This window comes from Pristis pectinata, chromosome 5 (genome assembly GCF_009764475.1).
Source record: "Pristis pectinata isolate sPriPec2 chromosome 5, sPriPec2.1.pri, whole genome shotgun sequence".
Taxonomy (NCBI): domain Eukaryota; kingdom Metazoa; phylum Chordata; class Chondrichthyes; order Rhinopristiformes; family Pristidae; genus Pristis; species Pristis pectinata.
This window is the reverse complement of record NC_067409.1, coordinates 5,784,426-5,801,708: the sequence shown is the minus strand read 5'-3', so window position 1 is coordinate 5,801,708 and position 17,283 is coordinate 5,784,426. Positions and strand designations below refer to the sequence as shown.

Below are 17,283 nucleotides of genomic sequence, written 5' to 3'. Positions count from 1 at the left end.
CCTTACCACACAGGTGCCTCTGAGATGTCTTCCTTCTTCCTGAATCGTGGACCCAAACAGTCCTTCCAGGTAAGGCGGTGATCCACTTGTGCTTCTTCCAAGCTAGAATACTGCATTTGGTGCCCACCGAAGAAACCAAACGCAGATTGGGTTGTGATGTGATTCTAGAGATTCACCTAGAGAACTCGCCTAGAGAGGGTGCAGAAAAGATTCAAAGGATGTTACCAGGACTAGCCCTGGTAACCCACTCCAGGTACCTACCACTCTGCATAAAAAAAACTTACCCCTTGTGTTGCCTTTAAACTTCCCCCTCTAACATTAAAAGCATGTCCTCAGGTGTTTGATATTTCTACCCCTAGGATAAGATTCTGTCTACTCTATCTATGCCTCTCATAATTTAAAAAACCCCTATCAGGTCTCCCCTCAGCCCCTGACACTCTAGGGAGAACAACCCAAGTTTGTCCAACTTCTCCTTAATAGCTCATGCCCTCTAATCCTGATGAACCAGGTTGGACCGACTGGCTACCAACAGGGGCCAAGAAGAATCACAAAGATCTGGCAGTGGATTTTATAGACCTGACCAAGGCATTCAACTCCAGTAGCCACAAGCTGATTTTTAAGGATTTGGGCAGGATGGGCGTTGGTGCCCACTTCGTCAACCTCATCTCAGGTCTAAATATTTGTTGTGCACATGACAATAAACTTGACTTAACTCCAGTTCTCACGGCACTGCTCTCCTGGAAAATCCAATAAGTATAGACACCTTGAGATAGCAGTCAAAGACACGTGTAAAGTTGCCTCGGTTGCCTTTTTAAGTTCCATAATTGGCGCCAGAGGGACGTGCTTTCCAGAAAATAAGAGCTTCACAGAGTTCGTTGACATCGTGAACTACAAGATGTATATTGCCCAGACAACCCCCACTGCCCTTTTTAGGTACCATTAATGTTCGAAGATTTCTTATGGATTCTTCGTATTTTATTATTTTTTTTGCAGGTTTTATCTTTCTGTGGGTATTTATTGGTTGTCATGTTTCATGGTTAAGGTTGCGTTTTTATTGCGTAAGTTTTAGATTTTATCACCACATTCAGGCACGGACTGATGTTTGAGCCACCAAGCCAGACAACGACCATCTCAAACTTGGATTGTTTTCTCTGGAGCATCAGAGGCTGAGGGGAGACCTGATAGAAGTATGTAAAATCTTGAGGGGCACAGATAGGGTAGACAGTCTTTTCCCAGTGTGGAAATGTCAAAAACTAGAGGGCATTGCTTTAAGGTGAGAAGTGGTAAGTTTAAAGGAAATTTACGAGGCAAGTTTTTTTTTTACAGAGTATTGTAGGTGCATGGAATGGGCTGCCAGGGGAGATGCGGAAGCAGGTATGATAGCAGCATTTAAAAAGCATTTAGACAGGCACATGAACAGACTGAGAATGGAGGGACATAGACCATGTGCAGGATTAGTTTGGCATTATGATCGGCACTGACACTGTGGGCCGAAAGGCCTGTTCCTGTGCTGTACTGTTCCCACTCTATGTTCAGGAGAGTCGATCCACCTACCTTTGACATCCAGTGGTATTACCATCAGTGAATTCAACACTATCAAACATCGTGGGGTCATGGTTAACCAGAAACTCAACTGGACCAGCCACATATATACTGCAGCTACAAGCATTTATGATTCCTTGATTTTCACCAAGGCATCACAGAGTCTTTTAAATTAGATAACATTATTAGGGAAATGGTTAAGAATATTTTAGATTTTCCAACCTGTATTTACAACTGTGTCTTGTACTCACAAGCTAGGAACTGTGAGTTTAGTCTCTCAAAACTTTGAAGTCCAGACAACCATTTTGTTAATCTAGATATGGAAGGAGTTCAGCCAGGCAAGTGCGTAGTTTTCAAGTCTGCAGTATTCATCTTGTTGAATCAATAAAAAAAACAAAGCCTGGCAATTTGATATGCCGAGATAAGCAAGAAGTGTTAATGAGTGTGTTGGTGATAGATCCTCTAAGTTAGTGAGACAGTGAATTTGAGGATTGGTCCAAGATATCACATCAGGGTGTTGTCATTGTCTATTTTCAGAATGTCTGTTTTAGCAATTGGATTAGAGGGTTTAGACTTTTTAGATAGTCCAGTTTTATAGATGCATTGTTGTGAAAACCAAAGGTAGGGTAGCACTGGGCAGAAGCCTGGTATCCTGTGGCAGGTGGTTCACCTCCTGCAGCATCTGTAGGCAGGTCAGAGTTATGACTGAATGCTCTTCACTTGCCTGGATGAGTGCAGCTCCAACAACTCAAACACCATCTAGGAAAAATCAGCCCACTTCTGGCACCTCAACCAAGGCTAGAAGCATGCACTCCCTCCACCACTGGCACCCTGGCTGTCGTGAGGGTAACTCACCAAGAGTACTCCTCCAGCACATCCACACCATGAAATCTCTCCCACCAAGGACAAGGGCAGCAGGTACACAGGAATAGTACCACCGCCAGGTTCTCGCTCAAATCACACACCGTCCCGACTCGGAACTATATCCCTGTTCCTTCACTGTTGCGGAGTCTAAATCCTGGAACTCACTACCAGTCAGCACTGTGGGAATACTTCCACCACCAGGACCAGAGCAGTTTAAGAAAGCAAGGTCTGAAAGGCAATGGCCTGGGCAAAAATGCCGATCCGTGTTCAGATCCTATAAATAGTGAACAGAGGAGGGATTTCGTCGAGGTAGTTAGAGTGGAGAAGTTGGAGTTGTTTCCCTTGCAGCAAGGGATAGCGAAAGACTTGGTGACTGGTTACGTGGTATCATTATGGCCTGGAGCTCACTTCCTGCAAGCTTGAGCTGAAGCAGTCAATCAAGCTTTCAAAGTGCAAAAGGATTAGCCCATGAAGGAAACTAGTTTGCTGGGTCATGAAGAATGACTGAGGAACTAGGACTGAGTGAATTACAGGGGAGGGCATGGATTCCATTAACTTTCTCCTGATCCTCAGTGTCCACACACAGTGGAGGTGGGAGGATATAATCACAGGAATAGCAATGAGTGCTGCTGGCTGTTGAGAAGATGAGGGAATGGCTGGTTTGTTTAACAGCAGGGATCCCTCTATACTGGGCCAATAATGTGGCCCAGCCTGTAGATCAGAATGGTGCTCTCACCGCATCAGTTTGACAGGAGCTTTGAAGAAGTGAGACGATTTTACTTCAACACATTTAACTCTACAGCCTGCACACGGACATCCACACATTCCAATACACACCCTGAAGATGCAAGACAGCACTGAGGATTCACCACTTCACTTAGTTAACTTAGCATCCTGACTGGTTGCATCACCACCTGGTATGGATGCTCCCATGTGCAGGATTGAAAGAGGCTACAGAGGATTGTAGACTCAGCCAGCTCCATCACGGGCACAACCCTCCCCGCCATCGAGGACATCTTCAAGAGGGGGCACCATCGGGGAGGAAATACAGGAGCCTGAATACCCATACTCAACATTTCAGAAGCAGCTTCTTCCCCTCCGCCATCAGATTTCTGAACGGTCCATGAACCATGAACACTACCTCGTTATTCCTCTTTTGCACTATCTATTTATTTTTGTAACTTGTAGTAATTTAATGTTTTTATGTCTTGCACTGCACTGCTGCCGTAAAACAACAAATTTCACCACATATGTCAGTGATAATAAACCTGATTCTGGTTTCCTTTGTGAGTTGTAGACCTACAGAAGGCATCTTAGTGTCTTCGTGGTTCTCGGAGACCGGAGAATGAAGATAAAGCTGTATGATTCACGAGGATACCTGATTCACAACCCCTACGAGGTATTATTCTTTTCATTCACAATTGGGCTGTTAAGCAGTTCAACAACTTGTCAGGTGTGGGAAGAGAGTTGGGAGCGGAATTGTAGGAGCGAGCGTTAGTTGTCACAGTTCACCCCAGACTGATATGTTATGCAGACACGGGGATGTCACCACGGAGTGACTGGGTGTTTATGAGAGTATCACCAGCAAAAGCAGGACAGTCTAATGGCACAAATCCTCCTCAGCTGCCCCAGGACCTTTCAATTAACTTGAAAATAAAAAGATACAGGGGGGAGTACACTCCCATTTCACAACGAGTTCATCAGGATTCTTTGTAACCGTGTCAATTCTGTGCACTTGCAACAGGTTTGGTTTGGACCTCCTCTTTTTGGCTCTGGAGACATTACTTATCAGGAACATCTTGGATCAGTTCCACAGCAAGGATTTGCAAATTCAGTCCAGCCAGAGAGTAGTTCTGCACCAGCCCTGTCCCTCCACTAACCCTGTGTTAACTGAAGAAATGAGGGGGAGCCCCAGTTCCAAGATCCCCGAACAATTCTGAAAATTCCCTTTCTTTTAAAACCAGCAAAGAAGAAAGTGATGAATACACTGTGCTGTTTATAAAAGAACAAATCTGAAGTTCCAGCCTTTGTTCACACTGCAGCACCAAGCTCTGAGAACAGCAGTGCCAAGGAAGGGACAGAGTAATCCAGATGTAAACCGGTTCTTTGCATTCAAGCACCATCGCTGATCTTTGCAATACCCAATGAAAACAAATGCACAGCCTTTCCACTGACCGACCCCAGAGGCAGTGTCAAGGACCTCCAAGTCAAGCAGAGTAAAGGTACCTAATCATGTAAAGCAATCCTAATCATGGTGCCTTGAGTCAGGGGTAGCCCTTTACCAGTAACCACGTCAGCAATATAGTATTTTATATTAATAGAGATCAGATGGTTTATGAAGTTTATGTCTTAACATTAGATTTAAGAAGTTCACGAACATCAGAAGAATTAGTACCCCACTAGTCCCCAACTCTGTGAAGCTCATGGAAACGTGAATTAGTTCTGGTGAGATCCTGGTGCCGTGATGGTTATTTTTTACCCAGTTCACGGGCTCGGCTCGTCGCAGCTTCCACGGCATCCATGACGGTGCTGCGGAGGTTCCCCTTCTCCAGCTGATACAGGCCGTGGATGGTAGTCCCACCCGGGGTGCACACGTCGCTCTTCAATTTTGCCGGGTGCTCCCCAGTCTCCAGGATCATCTTCGCAGCTCCCTGAGGAAAGGACACAACACAAATGACGGCAAGTGCTTGATTTATTGCATTTATAATCCTGCCTGTGACATTGAGTCACACAGCACGGAAACAGGCCCCACGGCCCAACTCGTCCATGCCGACCAAGATGCCCTATCTAAGCTAGTCCTATTTGCCCGCGTTTGGTCCATATCCCTCTAAACCTTTCCCATCCACGTACCTGTCCAAGTACCTTTTAAATGTTGTTACTGTACCTGCCTCAACCACTTCCACTGGTAGCTCCTAGCTACTGTAATAAAGAGGAATCCTTTAATTCCCAACCGTTTCCCAGCTCACATTCAGCTTTGCTGATAAACGATAGCTGAACAGGGGTTGGTCCTGCCTGTGTACCCAAGTAGAACCACCCGCTGAATTTTACACTTGGCCATTGCTCCACATCACCACTGTAGATTCAAAAAAATTTTTTTGAGAGCTATAATCACAAACTGTTTTAGACCCGAGGTCTCTGATGAAAGTTGCCTGGTCCAGTGATGAGAATGTTGCCAGGGCTCGAGGGCCTGAGTTATAGGGAGAGGTTGGGCAGGCTAGGACTTTATTCCTTGGAGGGTAGGATCATGAGGGGCATAGATAGGGTTGAATGCACACAGCCCGTGAACTGGGTAAAAGATAACCACCGGAACACCAGGATTTCACCAGAACGAATTTTGTTTCTGTGAGCTTCACCAGGTTCAGAAAGGGAACAAAAAACTAGAGGGCACAGGTTTAAGCTGAGAGGGGAAAGATTTAAAAAGGACCCAAGGGGCAACTTCTTCAAGCAGAAGGTGGTAGGTGTATGAAACAAGCTCCTACAGGAAGTGGGAGAGGCAGGTACAGTAAGGATATTTAAAAGACATTTGGACAGGTACATGGATAGAAAATGTTGAGAGGAATATGGGCCAATCTTGTCAAGTATAAATGGGTTGGGCCAAAGGGCCTGTTTCTGTGCTGCATTACTCCATGACTCTACGTCAACACCATGTGGACTGCAGATTTCAAACTCCTTTCTGCCATCTACTGGGAAGTGGGGGAGGGGGAGAGAGAGATGGGGCAAAGTATCCCAACTCCCTCTGATTGACGAGGGGACTTTCTCCGACTGTGGTGAGATCTCCTACTCCCTTCTCCCTCCAACCCACCCCCAATGCTGGTTCCATATCCAGTAATTCCAACCAGCAGGTCTATCAACAATGTTTCACTGCTCCCTCTGTATCATCTTCCTTCCTGAGGCCACCAGCTCGTCACTGGGGCTACGCTTCCACTGATGCCAACCCCAGTTGGACTGCAGGGATTGCACAGTTAAACCCCAACCTCTCAATCCAAAAGGCATTGATTATTGATCAGTCAGCCAATTTCCCTCTACAGTCGAGGATCCATGAGACCAACGTCTCCTCTTTCTTCCCTCGCTTGTTCCTGAAACAATGATCCTCCTTGCTGGAGTAACTTGCTGCAGAATCAGTTATTATCACTGACCTGTATGTCGTGAAATTTGTTGTTTTACAGCAGCAGTACAGTGCAAAGACATAACATTACTGTAAATTACAATAAATCAATAGTGCAAAAAAAAAGGAATAATGAGGTAACACAGAAATTGGAGGGAGAGGAGAATGTCACATCAAGCTGATGAAATGGCTGAACATCACCTACCAGCAGTGTGTGAGCTACAAGCTTCTTTGACAATTCATACGGCATTCCCATCTTAACAGCTCCGTCTGTCAGAGCCTCAGCAAATGTGTAGACCTATGAACGGGAGAGAACAAGAGAAAGGTTCGCATTCATAAAGGGTGCCATGCATGATCTCAAGTCCTAAAGCACCTTTGCAGCTTTGAAGCATCAACACGAGGTAACGCAGGAAGCATAGCAGCCAGCTTACACAAGCAGCAGCGAGATAACAGCCAGGTAATCTGTTTTTGGGTGTTACTTAATGCAGGAAAGAAATCAGCCAAGATTTCAGTCATGGTCACTATTCATCCTCCCGAAAAATCAAAAACTGCAGATGCTGGAAATCTGAAATAAAACAAAAATTGCTGGAAACACTAACCAGTCAGGCAGCGTCTGTGGAAATGGGAACAGTTAACCTTTCAGGTTGCAGACTCTTCGTCAGAATAGGCTCAGGAAGCCGAATGTTAACTTTAATCTGTCTTTCCACAATGAGTGTTTACAGCAATTCCTGCACCGATTCAGCCTGTTCATATCCAGATGCTGCATGACAACAAAGTACGACACGACTGTCCTGAGGGAGGGTTTTGACCCCCCCCCCCCACAGATGCTGCTCTACCCACTGAGTTCCTCCAGCAGATTGTTTGTTGTTCCAGATTCCAGTATCTGCAGTCTCATGCGTCTCCCTCGGACACGGCTGTGATGTTTTCCAAGGTTGACTAGCCATCGCTTTGTTAAGGCTCACGTACTAATGAGTGGTGAGAATGTGAAATTCACCACCACGCGGGGTGCTAAGTGAATGTAACAGATGCACTAAAGGGGAAGCTGGATGGGTGCGAGGAGGTGAAGGCAACAGAAGGTAGTGTTGATTCAGTGGAGGGGGAAGGAGAGCAGGAACTGAGAGGGATGAAGGGGGACAGCAGGAATCTCAAGTGGAGCACTCACACCAGCATGGACTAGCTGGGCCGAATGGTCTGGAATGAGCAGCCAGGGGAGGTGGTGGAAACAGATACCATAGCAACATTTAAGGGGCATTTAGACAGACACATGAACAGGCAGGGAATGGAGGGATGTGGGTTATTGGAATTGGTTTATTATTGTCACTTGTACCGAGGTACAGTGAAAAACTTGTCTTGCACACCGATCGTACAGATCAATTCATTACACTGTGCACTGAGGTAGTGCAGGGTAAAAACAATACAGGATACAGAGAAAAGTGTCACAGCTACAGAGGAAATGCAGTGCAGGTAGACAATAAGGTGCAAGGTCATAACGAGGTATTTTGTGAGGTCAAAAATCCATCTTATTGTACTAGGGAAGCTGTCCTTGAGCCTGGTGGTACGTGCTTTCAGACTTTTGTATCTTCTGCCTGATGGAAGAGGGAAGAAGAGAGAATGTCCAGGGTGGGTGGGGTCTTTGATTATGTTGGCTGCTTCACCGAGGCAGCGAGAAGTGTAGACAGAGTCCATGGAGGGGAGGCTGGTTTCTGTGATGTGCTGAGCTGTGTCCACAACTCTCTGCAGTTTCTTGTGGTCCCGGGCAGAGCAGTTGCCTACCAAGCCGTGATGCATCCGGATAGGATGCTTCCTATGGTGCATCGATGAAAGTTGGTGAGTGTCAAGGGGGACCTGCCAAATTTATTTAGCCTCCTGAGGAAGTAGAGGTGCTGGTGAGCTTTCTAGGCCGTGGCATCTACGTGGTTGGACCAGGACAGGCTATTGATGATGTTCACTCCTAGGAACGAAGCTCTCAACCCTCTTGACCTCGGCACCATTGATGCAGACAGGTGCATGTGTACCGCCCCCTTTCCTGAAGTCCTGGGTTACGTGCAGGCAGATGGGATTAGTTAGATTGGTGTCATGGTCAGCGGGGACATGATGGGCCAAGGGGCCTGTCTTGTGCAGCACTGTTCTATGTTCTGTTTCTCTGCTAAGAACCTACAACTGCAGAGAGTTGTGGACACAGCTCAGCCCATCACAGAAACCAGCTTCCCTCCATGGACTCTGTCTACACTTCTTGCTGTCTCGGTAAAGCAGCCAATATAATCAAAGACCCCACCCATCCCGAACATTCTCTCTTTCTCTCCCCTCCCATCAGGAGGGAGATACAAAAGCCTGAAAGCACGTACCACCAGGCTCAAGGACAGCTTCTATCCCGCTGTTATAAGACTATTGAACGGTTCCCTAGTGCAATAAGATGGACTCTTGACCTCAAAATCTACCTCGACATGGCCTTGCATCTTATTGTCTGCCTGCACTGCACTTCCTCTATAACGGTAACACTTTATTTCTCATTCTGTTATTGTTTTCCCTTGTACTACCTCAATGCACTGATGTGATGAAATGATCTGTACGGATGGCATGCAGAACAAAGTTTTTCACTACACCTCAGTACAAGTGACAACAATAAACCAAGTTACAAGGATTCCTTGTTTAATGACCAGTCTGAAAGAAGGCAACAAATATTAGACACCATCCGTTTCACAGAAGACAAACTCCTGATCTCCCAATCTACCTCATTGTGCCCTTGCACTTTTTTTGTCTACCTGCACTGCACTTTCTCTGTAACTGTAACACTATATTCTGCATTGTTTTCTTTTTACTGCCTCGATGTACTTATGTATGGAATGATCTGTCTGGATGGCATGCAAACAAAAGCTTTTCACTGTATCTCGGTACTTATGACAATAATAAACCAACTCCAGGGTCAATGCCCTTGACAGAGTAAGAGAACCCAGTCCTATCTTTAGCAACATTCCTGGAGATCAGGTGGTTTCTCGCAGGATTCTGTGCCGAGCTGCAGACTGTAACAACATTTAACCCCTCTCCCCACGTACATACGCCAAGCCGCTCCCGCTGACCCCTGTGTGGATGTCGATGTAGGATTCTGGCATTTCTTCGCACAACCCACAGGCAGATACCAGGTTCTTTAGGAGAACGGCCTCCCGCTCCCCGGCATTGCTTCCGCAGCAGAACGCCATGGTACCCTGCTGCACCACGCACGGCAGGTTGGGCATTAGCCGCAGCACCTTGCTTCCCAAAGGCAGCAACTGAGGAGAGAGTTATAGGAAAGTCACTGAGAAGCCCTCTGAAAAATAAACCCCAAAAGCTTATCATCACATCAGTGTTTTGTGGAGCTGTTCCACATGTTGGGACCTCTGTTATCTGTGACGCATGTCAATGACTTGGATGAAAATGTAGACGGGTGGATTAGCAAGTTTGCGGATGACAGCAAGGTTAGTGGAGCTGTGGACAGTGTAAAGGACTATCGAAGAATACAGCGGGATACAAATCAGTTACAGATCTGGGCAGAGAAGTGGCAGATGGAGTTTAATCCGGGCAAGTGTGAGGTGTTGCATTTTGGGAGGTCAAATGAAAGGAGAAAGTGTACAGTTAATGGTAAACCCCTTAATAGCATTGAGGTACAGAGGGATCTTGGGGTCCAGGTCCATAGTTCACTGAAAGTGGCTATGCAAGTGGATAAAGGTGGTAAAGAAGGCATGTGGCATACTTGCCTTCATTGGTACGGGTGTTGAGTATAAGAATAAGGAAGCCATGCTGCACTATATAAAACTTTAGTCAGACCGCACTTGGAGTAAGCCACAAGCATTAGGTTGGAACCCTGCCCAAGGGTTGCAAGGCCACTCCCAGCCATTGGACTGTGGTCTTACACACACGCAGGGCTGCGACCAGAATGTGATCAGACAAAAGTGACCTAGCCAAAACCTATTGGGATGGGTGACAGAAGTTCTGTCAGAAGAATGTCTTAGATTGAAAAGGGAGAGAAGATTTAAGGAGGGAATTCCAGAGATTAGTCACATCGATGCACCACAGAAATCATCCTATCCGGATGCACCACGGTTTCGTACGGCAATTGTTCTGCCTGAGACCACAGGAAATTATGGACACAGCTCAGCACATCACAGAAACCAGCTTCCCCTCTGTGGACTCTGTCTACACTTCTCACTGCCTTGGTAAAGCAGCCATCATAATCAAAGACCCCACCGACCCCGAACATTCTCTCTTCTCCCCCCTCCCATCGGGCAGAAGATACAAAAGCCTGAGAGCATGTTCACCAGGCTCAAGGACGGGCTTCTATCCCACTGTTATATAATGGTCCCCTGCAAGGCCATGACGAGGTAGACCTCACAATCTATCTTGTCATGGCCTTGCACCTTATTGTCTGCCTGCACTGCACTTTCTCTGTAGCTGTAACACTTTATCCTGCATTCTGTTATGGTTTCCCTTGTACTACCTTGATGCACTGATGTGACAAAATGATCTATACGGATGCTATGCAAAACACAGTTTTTCCGCTGTACCTTGGTACATGTGACAATAATAAACCAATTTACCAGCTGCCAATGTTGGAGCCAAGGAAATCAGGGATAACAAGAGGCCACTATTGGATGAGTGTGGAAAAAAGCCATAGAAGGGTTTAAAAATGCCAGATAGTAATAGCTTCCCCTGGCTTCTGCCATAAGTAAATCAGTATGTACCTGTACTGTGTGGCCAACCCACCTTGCTTCCTCAACAGCACGCCCCAAGCCCGACTCCACCACCAAGAAGAACAAGGGCAGCACAAGGTCACAAGACAAAGGAGCAGAAGTAGGCCATTCGGCCCATCGAGTCTGCTCTGCTACCTCATCATGAGGTGAACTATTCTCCCATCTAGCCCCAATTCCCGGCCTTTTCCCCATATCCCTTGATACCTTGACTAATTAGATACCTATCAATCCCCTCCTTAAACACCCCCAATGATCAAGCCTCCACAGCTGTACATGGCAATGAATTCCATAAATCCATGACCCTCTGGCTAAAGAGATTTCTTCTCGTTTCTGTTCTAAATGGGTACCCTCTAATTCTAAGACTGTGCCCTCGTGTCCTGGACTCAGATTTCCCTCCAAGTTGCACATCAACAATGATTTGGAAACAACCTGTCATTCCTTCATCGTCATTTGGTCTAAATCCTGGGACTCCCTCCCAACAGCGCTGTGGGAATTTCTTCCACAGGACTACAGTGGTTCAAGAAGGCAGTTCATAACCTTCTCGAGGACAATTAGGGATGGACAATAACTACCAACTTGCCAGCAATCCCCACAGCCTAGAAATGAATAAAGAAAATATGCCTTAAATTGTAGACTACTGAAAGGCTAGTCTTCCATTTCTCCAGAGTTAAGGGAGTGCTAACTAGAAGAGCTACTCCTGGTTCCTACTCCTACAACAACAGGAGCAGGTTCACTAGGATCTTGCCATTGAGGTGCTCAAGGCCAACCATCCTAATTCAGACACATCTTCCGCAAAAGTGTGGAACCACTCGTGGGAGAAATCTCCTTCTCCCCTCACTCCAAAAAACAGGCCATACTCACCTGAAAACCAACTCCTCCACACCCATCTACTCACATTTTCCAGTGCTTCTATGGTAATCCCAGCCGCCACAGAGACAACGAGGTGAGCTGGTGTGACAAGTGGGGAAATGCTCCTCAGGACTTCAGGCAGGATGGAAGGCTTGACAGTCAGGAAAAGGATGGTACAATTCTTCACCACACAGGCATTGTTGTGTGTAGTCTGCATCCCAGCCTCCTATGGAGCAAAGCACAATAGGAACAGAAGGCAATCGGGAGAGAGAAAAGATCAGCAATCTAAAAGATTGGCATTGAGTCACACAGCTCGGAAACAGGCCATTTGGCCCACTAAGTTGATGCTAACCAGTGAGTGGAGAGCCTTACCGGACATCCACCTCTTGGTCATGTGCTCTCCATGACATGAGGCAGATGGTGACTGTATATATGACCAAGGCAGTTACAAAAAAAGAACTTGCTACAAAAGAATGTGCTGCCTGGGGTGGTGGAGGGGGCAGGTACATTGGTCAAATTCAAGGGATTGCTAGATAAGGACATGGAAGAATTTAGAATAGAAGGCTATGTGGGAGGAAGGGGTTAGATAGTCTTAGGCAAGGTTTAAAGGTCAGCACAACATTGTAGGCCAAAGGGCCTGTATTGTGCTGTACTGTTCTATGATCAAAAACCACCAGGGCTGCCAATAAAGCGTTAAACAGGAAGAGAATATCATCACTGGTCACCAGGATTCAGCAATCCGAGACTGACACCACCAAAATGTTTAATCCCATCTTCTGGCACTTGACCCACAGGCTTCTACGCCTAGGTGACGCCTTCTGCTTCCATCCGTCTTCATTGTGGAGTTCGCCCAAACTTCTCACGAATGGTCCCTTTAAATTATTTGCCCCCCCGTTGAAGTGTTATATTGCTAATCTTTGTTTTACAGCTAGATATTTTTTTCCTTACCTGGATGCGCAACTCCTTCCTGGATACAACATCTAGGACACAGACACAAAGAACACCCCCAGCACCCCATCACTCTGTTTCTTTCCCCACTCTTTCCGCTCCTCCATCTGCCCATCACCCACACACTTCCATCACTGGGTCCCCTCCCCACCCCACCTCCCTTACTTGGTTCCATACTCCACCTCCCTCTCCTATCAGATCCCATCATCTGCGGCCCTTTGTTGCCTCCACCTCTCACCTCCCAGCCTCTGTACCTGTTACACTCGTCCCTCCTCCATCTGCCCATCACCACTCCTCGCCTGGATCCACCTCTCACTTGCCAGCTCTTCCTCCACCCCTTCCCTCCTCCTCTTTATACTGGCTTCCCCCGCCCCCTCTGTAATTTCAGTCCAGCTGAAGGGTCTCAACCTGAAGCATCCACTGACAATTTCCCTCCACAGATGCTGCATGACCCGCTGAGTTCCTCCAGCAGTTTGTTCGTTGCATCAGCAGGCTTTTCACCCACTGGACACTTCCTGAGAAAGATTCCTTCCCCACAGGGGATTCACTATGAAGCATTCTGCAATGGAGGTTCAGCACAGGAGCAACAGGAGTTTATAACCAAAGGGTAATGAGCCCAATCCGTGTCAACTGATCAAGTCAGGAGCTCTCACCACAGAGCACCTGATATCCAAGTGAGGAAGGGTTATTGTTGTGCCTGCCAATCTCTCCAGCCCACCTGTCACTTTACAACCAGAGGCCACTCACCGAGTCTCACCTTGAATTTGTACAAGTTGTTGTCCGACGGAGCTGAAGCTATCACTTTTTCAGGCTGAACATTTCCTAAGAAAGAAAAGATCTTTAGCTTTAGATTCAGATCTCTGAACCCTTGCAACTTGTGCTCACATTGCTCCCCGCCTCTTCACATCCCTGGCACCACATGATGTTGGAGAGGACCCAGACAAATTCAGCCCGCAAAGATAGGTCCCCCTTACCAAAGGAGGAAAATGCGAAGGCTCAAACTTCCATAGAGGGTTGGATAAGGATGGCACTGCAGGAAGTGCAGCTGCCACACAGCTCAGTGACCTGCGTTCAACTCCAACCTCCAGTGCTGTCTGCGTGGAGTTTGCACGTTCTCCCTATGACAGTGTTGGCTTCCTCCCTAAGGTGTTCAGCTTTGTAGGTTAATTGGCCACTGCAAATTACTCCACTGTAGGTGGCTGGTAGAAGCTATGTTAATTAAGATGTTAGAGGGAAAAGGTTACATGAAAATAAGTGGGGAAGATGGGATTGCTCTGAGAGCTGGCATAGATGCAAGAAGGCAAGAGGTAGGACCAGGAGGAGGCCACTCAGCCCCTCAATCCTGCCCCACCATTCATGGTGACCTCTTTGCCAGTTCCCCGCTATCAGAATCAGGTTTATTATCACTGACATACGTCGCAAAATTTGTTTGTTTGCGGCAGCAGTACAGTGCAAGACATAAAAGTGACTTTAAGTTACCAAAAAATAAACAAAACTGTACAAAAGAGGAATAACAAGTTCATGGACTGTTCAGAAATCTGATGGCAGAGGGGTAGAAACTGTTCCTGAACAATAAGGTGCCGCATAAAAGACTTATCCATAAGGATGCATGGAGTTGGAGTAATGTATCAGCATGGATAGAGGATTGGTTAACCAATAGAAGGCAGAGAGTTGGGATAAATGGGTGTTTCTCTGGTTGGTAATCAGTGGTGAGTGGGGTGCCGCAGGGCTGGGTGCTGGGCCTTGGGCCCACAACTGTTCACAACATATGTTAACGATTTGGAAGAGGGGACCGAGTGTAGTGTATCTAAGTTTGCTGATGACACTAAATTGTGCAGAGGATGTGGAGAGTCTGCAGAGAGATATAGATAGGTTAAGTGAGTGGGCAAGGGTCTGGCAGATGGAGTATAATGTTGGTAAATGTGAGGTCATTCAGCTTGGAAGGAAAAATAGAAGATCAAATTATTATTTAAATAATGACAGATTGCAGCGTGCTGTTGTGCAGAAGGACTTGGGAGTGCTTGTGCATGAATCACAAAAGGTTGGTTTGCAGATGCAACAGGTTATCAAGAAGGCAAATGGAATGTTGACCTTCATTGCTGGAGGGATTGAATTTAAGAGCAGGGAGGTTATGCTGCAACTGTACAGGGTACTGGTGAGACCACACCTGGAGTACTGATTGCAGTTCCGGTCTCCTTACTTGAGGAAAGATATAGCAGCTTCGAAGGCAGTGCAGAGGAGGTTCACCAGGTTGATTCTGGAGATGAGGGGGTTAGCCTGTGAGGAGAGATTGAGGATCTAGAGGTTCTGGGGAAACTCCTTCAACTGATGAATGTGGAGCCTCCGGTGACCAGGGTAAGGGAACTGTACGAAACATTGTGGGCAGCATAGACTGACGGCTACATGAGAAGACAGGGCGAGGGAACTGACACCCACCTCCTCCCTTCTCCCACCACCCACCTGCTGCCCCCCCCCCCAACAACGAGCCCATTCCCAACCCTCTCCGCCCACCCGGACAGGAGCCCGTCCCCCTCCCTCCTCCTCCTCCTCCCTCCCCCCTCCTCCCCTTCCCCTCCTCCTCCTATCCCCCTCCCCCTCTTCCTCCTCCTCCCCCACCCTCCCCCTCCCTTCCTCCTCCCCCCACCCTCCCCCTCCCCCTCCCTTCCTCCTCCCCCCACCCTCCCCACCCTCCCCCTCCCCCTCCCCCCTCCCTCTCCACCCTCCCCTCCCTTCCTCCTCCCCCCTCCCCCTCCCCCTCCACCCTCCCCCTCCCTTCCTCCTCCCGCCACCCTCCCCCTCCCTCTTCCCCCTCCCCCTCCTTCCCTCCCCTCCTCCCTCCCCCCACTCCCCCTACCTCGCCCCCACCTCCCTCCCACCCCCCTCCCCACTCCCCCTCCCCCCCACCCCCCTCCCTTCCTCCCTCCCCACTCCCCCCCACCTCTCTCCCTCCCTCCCCACTCCCCCCCACCTCTCTCCCTCCCTCCCCACTCCCCCCCACCTCTCTCCCTCCCTCCCCACTCCCCCCCACCTCCCTCCCCACTCCCCCCCACCTCCCTCCCCACTCCCCCCCACCTCCCTCCCCCCTCCCACCTCCTTCCCTCCCCTCCTCCCTACTCCCCACCTCGCCCCACCTCCCTCCCTCCCCATTCCCCCACCTCCCTCCCTCCCCCCCACTCCCCTCCCTTCCTCCCTCCCCACTCCCCCCCACCTCCCTCCCCTCCTCCCTCCCCACTCCCCCCCACCTCCCTCCCCACCCACTCCCCCCCCACCTCCCTCCCTCCCCCCTCCCTCCCTCCCCACTCCCCCCCTCCCTCCCTCCCCACTCCCCCCCACCCTCCCTCCCTCCCCACTCCCCCCCACCCTCCCCACTCCCCCCACCTCCCTCCCTCCCCACTCCCCCCCCCACCTCCCTCCCTCCCCACTCCCCCCCCCTCTCCCCCCCTCCTCCCCCCTCTCCCCCCCCTCCTCCTCCCCCTCCCCCCTCCCTCTCCCCCCCTCCTCCTCCCCCTCCTCCCTCCCACTCCCCCTCCTCCCCCTCCCCCTCCTCCCCCCTCCTCCTCCCCCTCCTCCTCCCCACTCCCCCCACTCCCTCCCCACCTCCCTCCCCACTCCCCCCCACCTCCCTCCCTCCCTACTCCCCCCCCACCTCCCTCCCTCCCCACTCCCCCCTCCCTACTACCCCCCTCCCCCCACCCCCCTCTCCACTCCCCCCCACTCCTCTTCTCCTCCTCCCCCTCCCTCTCCTCCCCCCCTCCTCCCCCCTCCCCCCCTCCCTCCCCCCTCCCCCTCCCTCCCTCCCCCCCCCATCCCTCCCCCCCCTCCCTCCCCCCCCCTCCCTCCCCTCCTCCCCCCCTCTTCCTCCTCCCCCTCCCCCCCTCTTCCTCCTCCCCCTCCCCCTCCCTCCCTCCCCCTCCCCCCCTCTTCCTCCTCCCCCTCCCCCTCCCTCCCTCCCCCTCCCTCCCTCTCCTCCTCCCCCCCCCCTCTTCCTCCTCCCCCTCCCCCTCCCTCCCTCCCCCTCCCCCCCTCTTCCTCCTCCCCCTCCCCCCTCTTCCTCCTCCCCCTCCCCCCCTCTTCCTCCTCCCTCCTCCTCCCCTCCCCCCCTCTCCCCCCCTCCTCCTCCCCCCCTCTCCCCCCTCCTCCTCCCCCCTCTCCCCCCCTCCTCCCCCTCCCCCTCCCTCCCTCCCCCTCCCTCCCCCTCCCCCTCCCTCCCTCCCCCTCTCTCCCTCCCCCTCCCTCCCCCTCTCTCCCTCC

At 49.8% G+C, this 17,283-nt stretch overlaps 1 protein-coding gene across 3 annotated transcripts in view; it reads right to left on the bottom strand.

Annotated features, from left to right (window-relative positions):
* The window catches only part of pycr3 (pyrroline-5-carboxylate reductase 3), an 80,829-nt gene that overhangs the window by 62,728 nt on the left and 818 nt on the right, over positions 1-17,283 (bottom strand). The window contains exons 2-6 of one of the 3 annotated variants that reach the window (XM_052017011.1): positions 13,790-13,854; positions 12,131-12,310; positions 9,565-9,777; positions 6,717-6,809; positions 4,386-5,057 (exon numbers count right to left, since the gene is read on the bottom strand). In XM_052017011.1, the coding sequence (XP_051872971.1) occupies positions 4,875-5,057; positions 6,717-6,809; positions 9,565-9,777; positions 12,131-12,310; positions 13,790-13,854 (734 nt within the window). In that variant the 3' untranslated portion in view covers positions 4,386-4,874. Of the gene's footprint in view, positions 1-4,385; positions 5,058-6,716; positions 6,810-9,564; positions 9,778-12,130; positions 12,311-13,789; positions 13,855-17,283 lie in introns of those variants that run through there. The other 2 variants (XM_052017012.1, XM_052017013.1) reach the window with 2 other exon arrangements.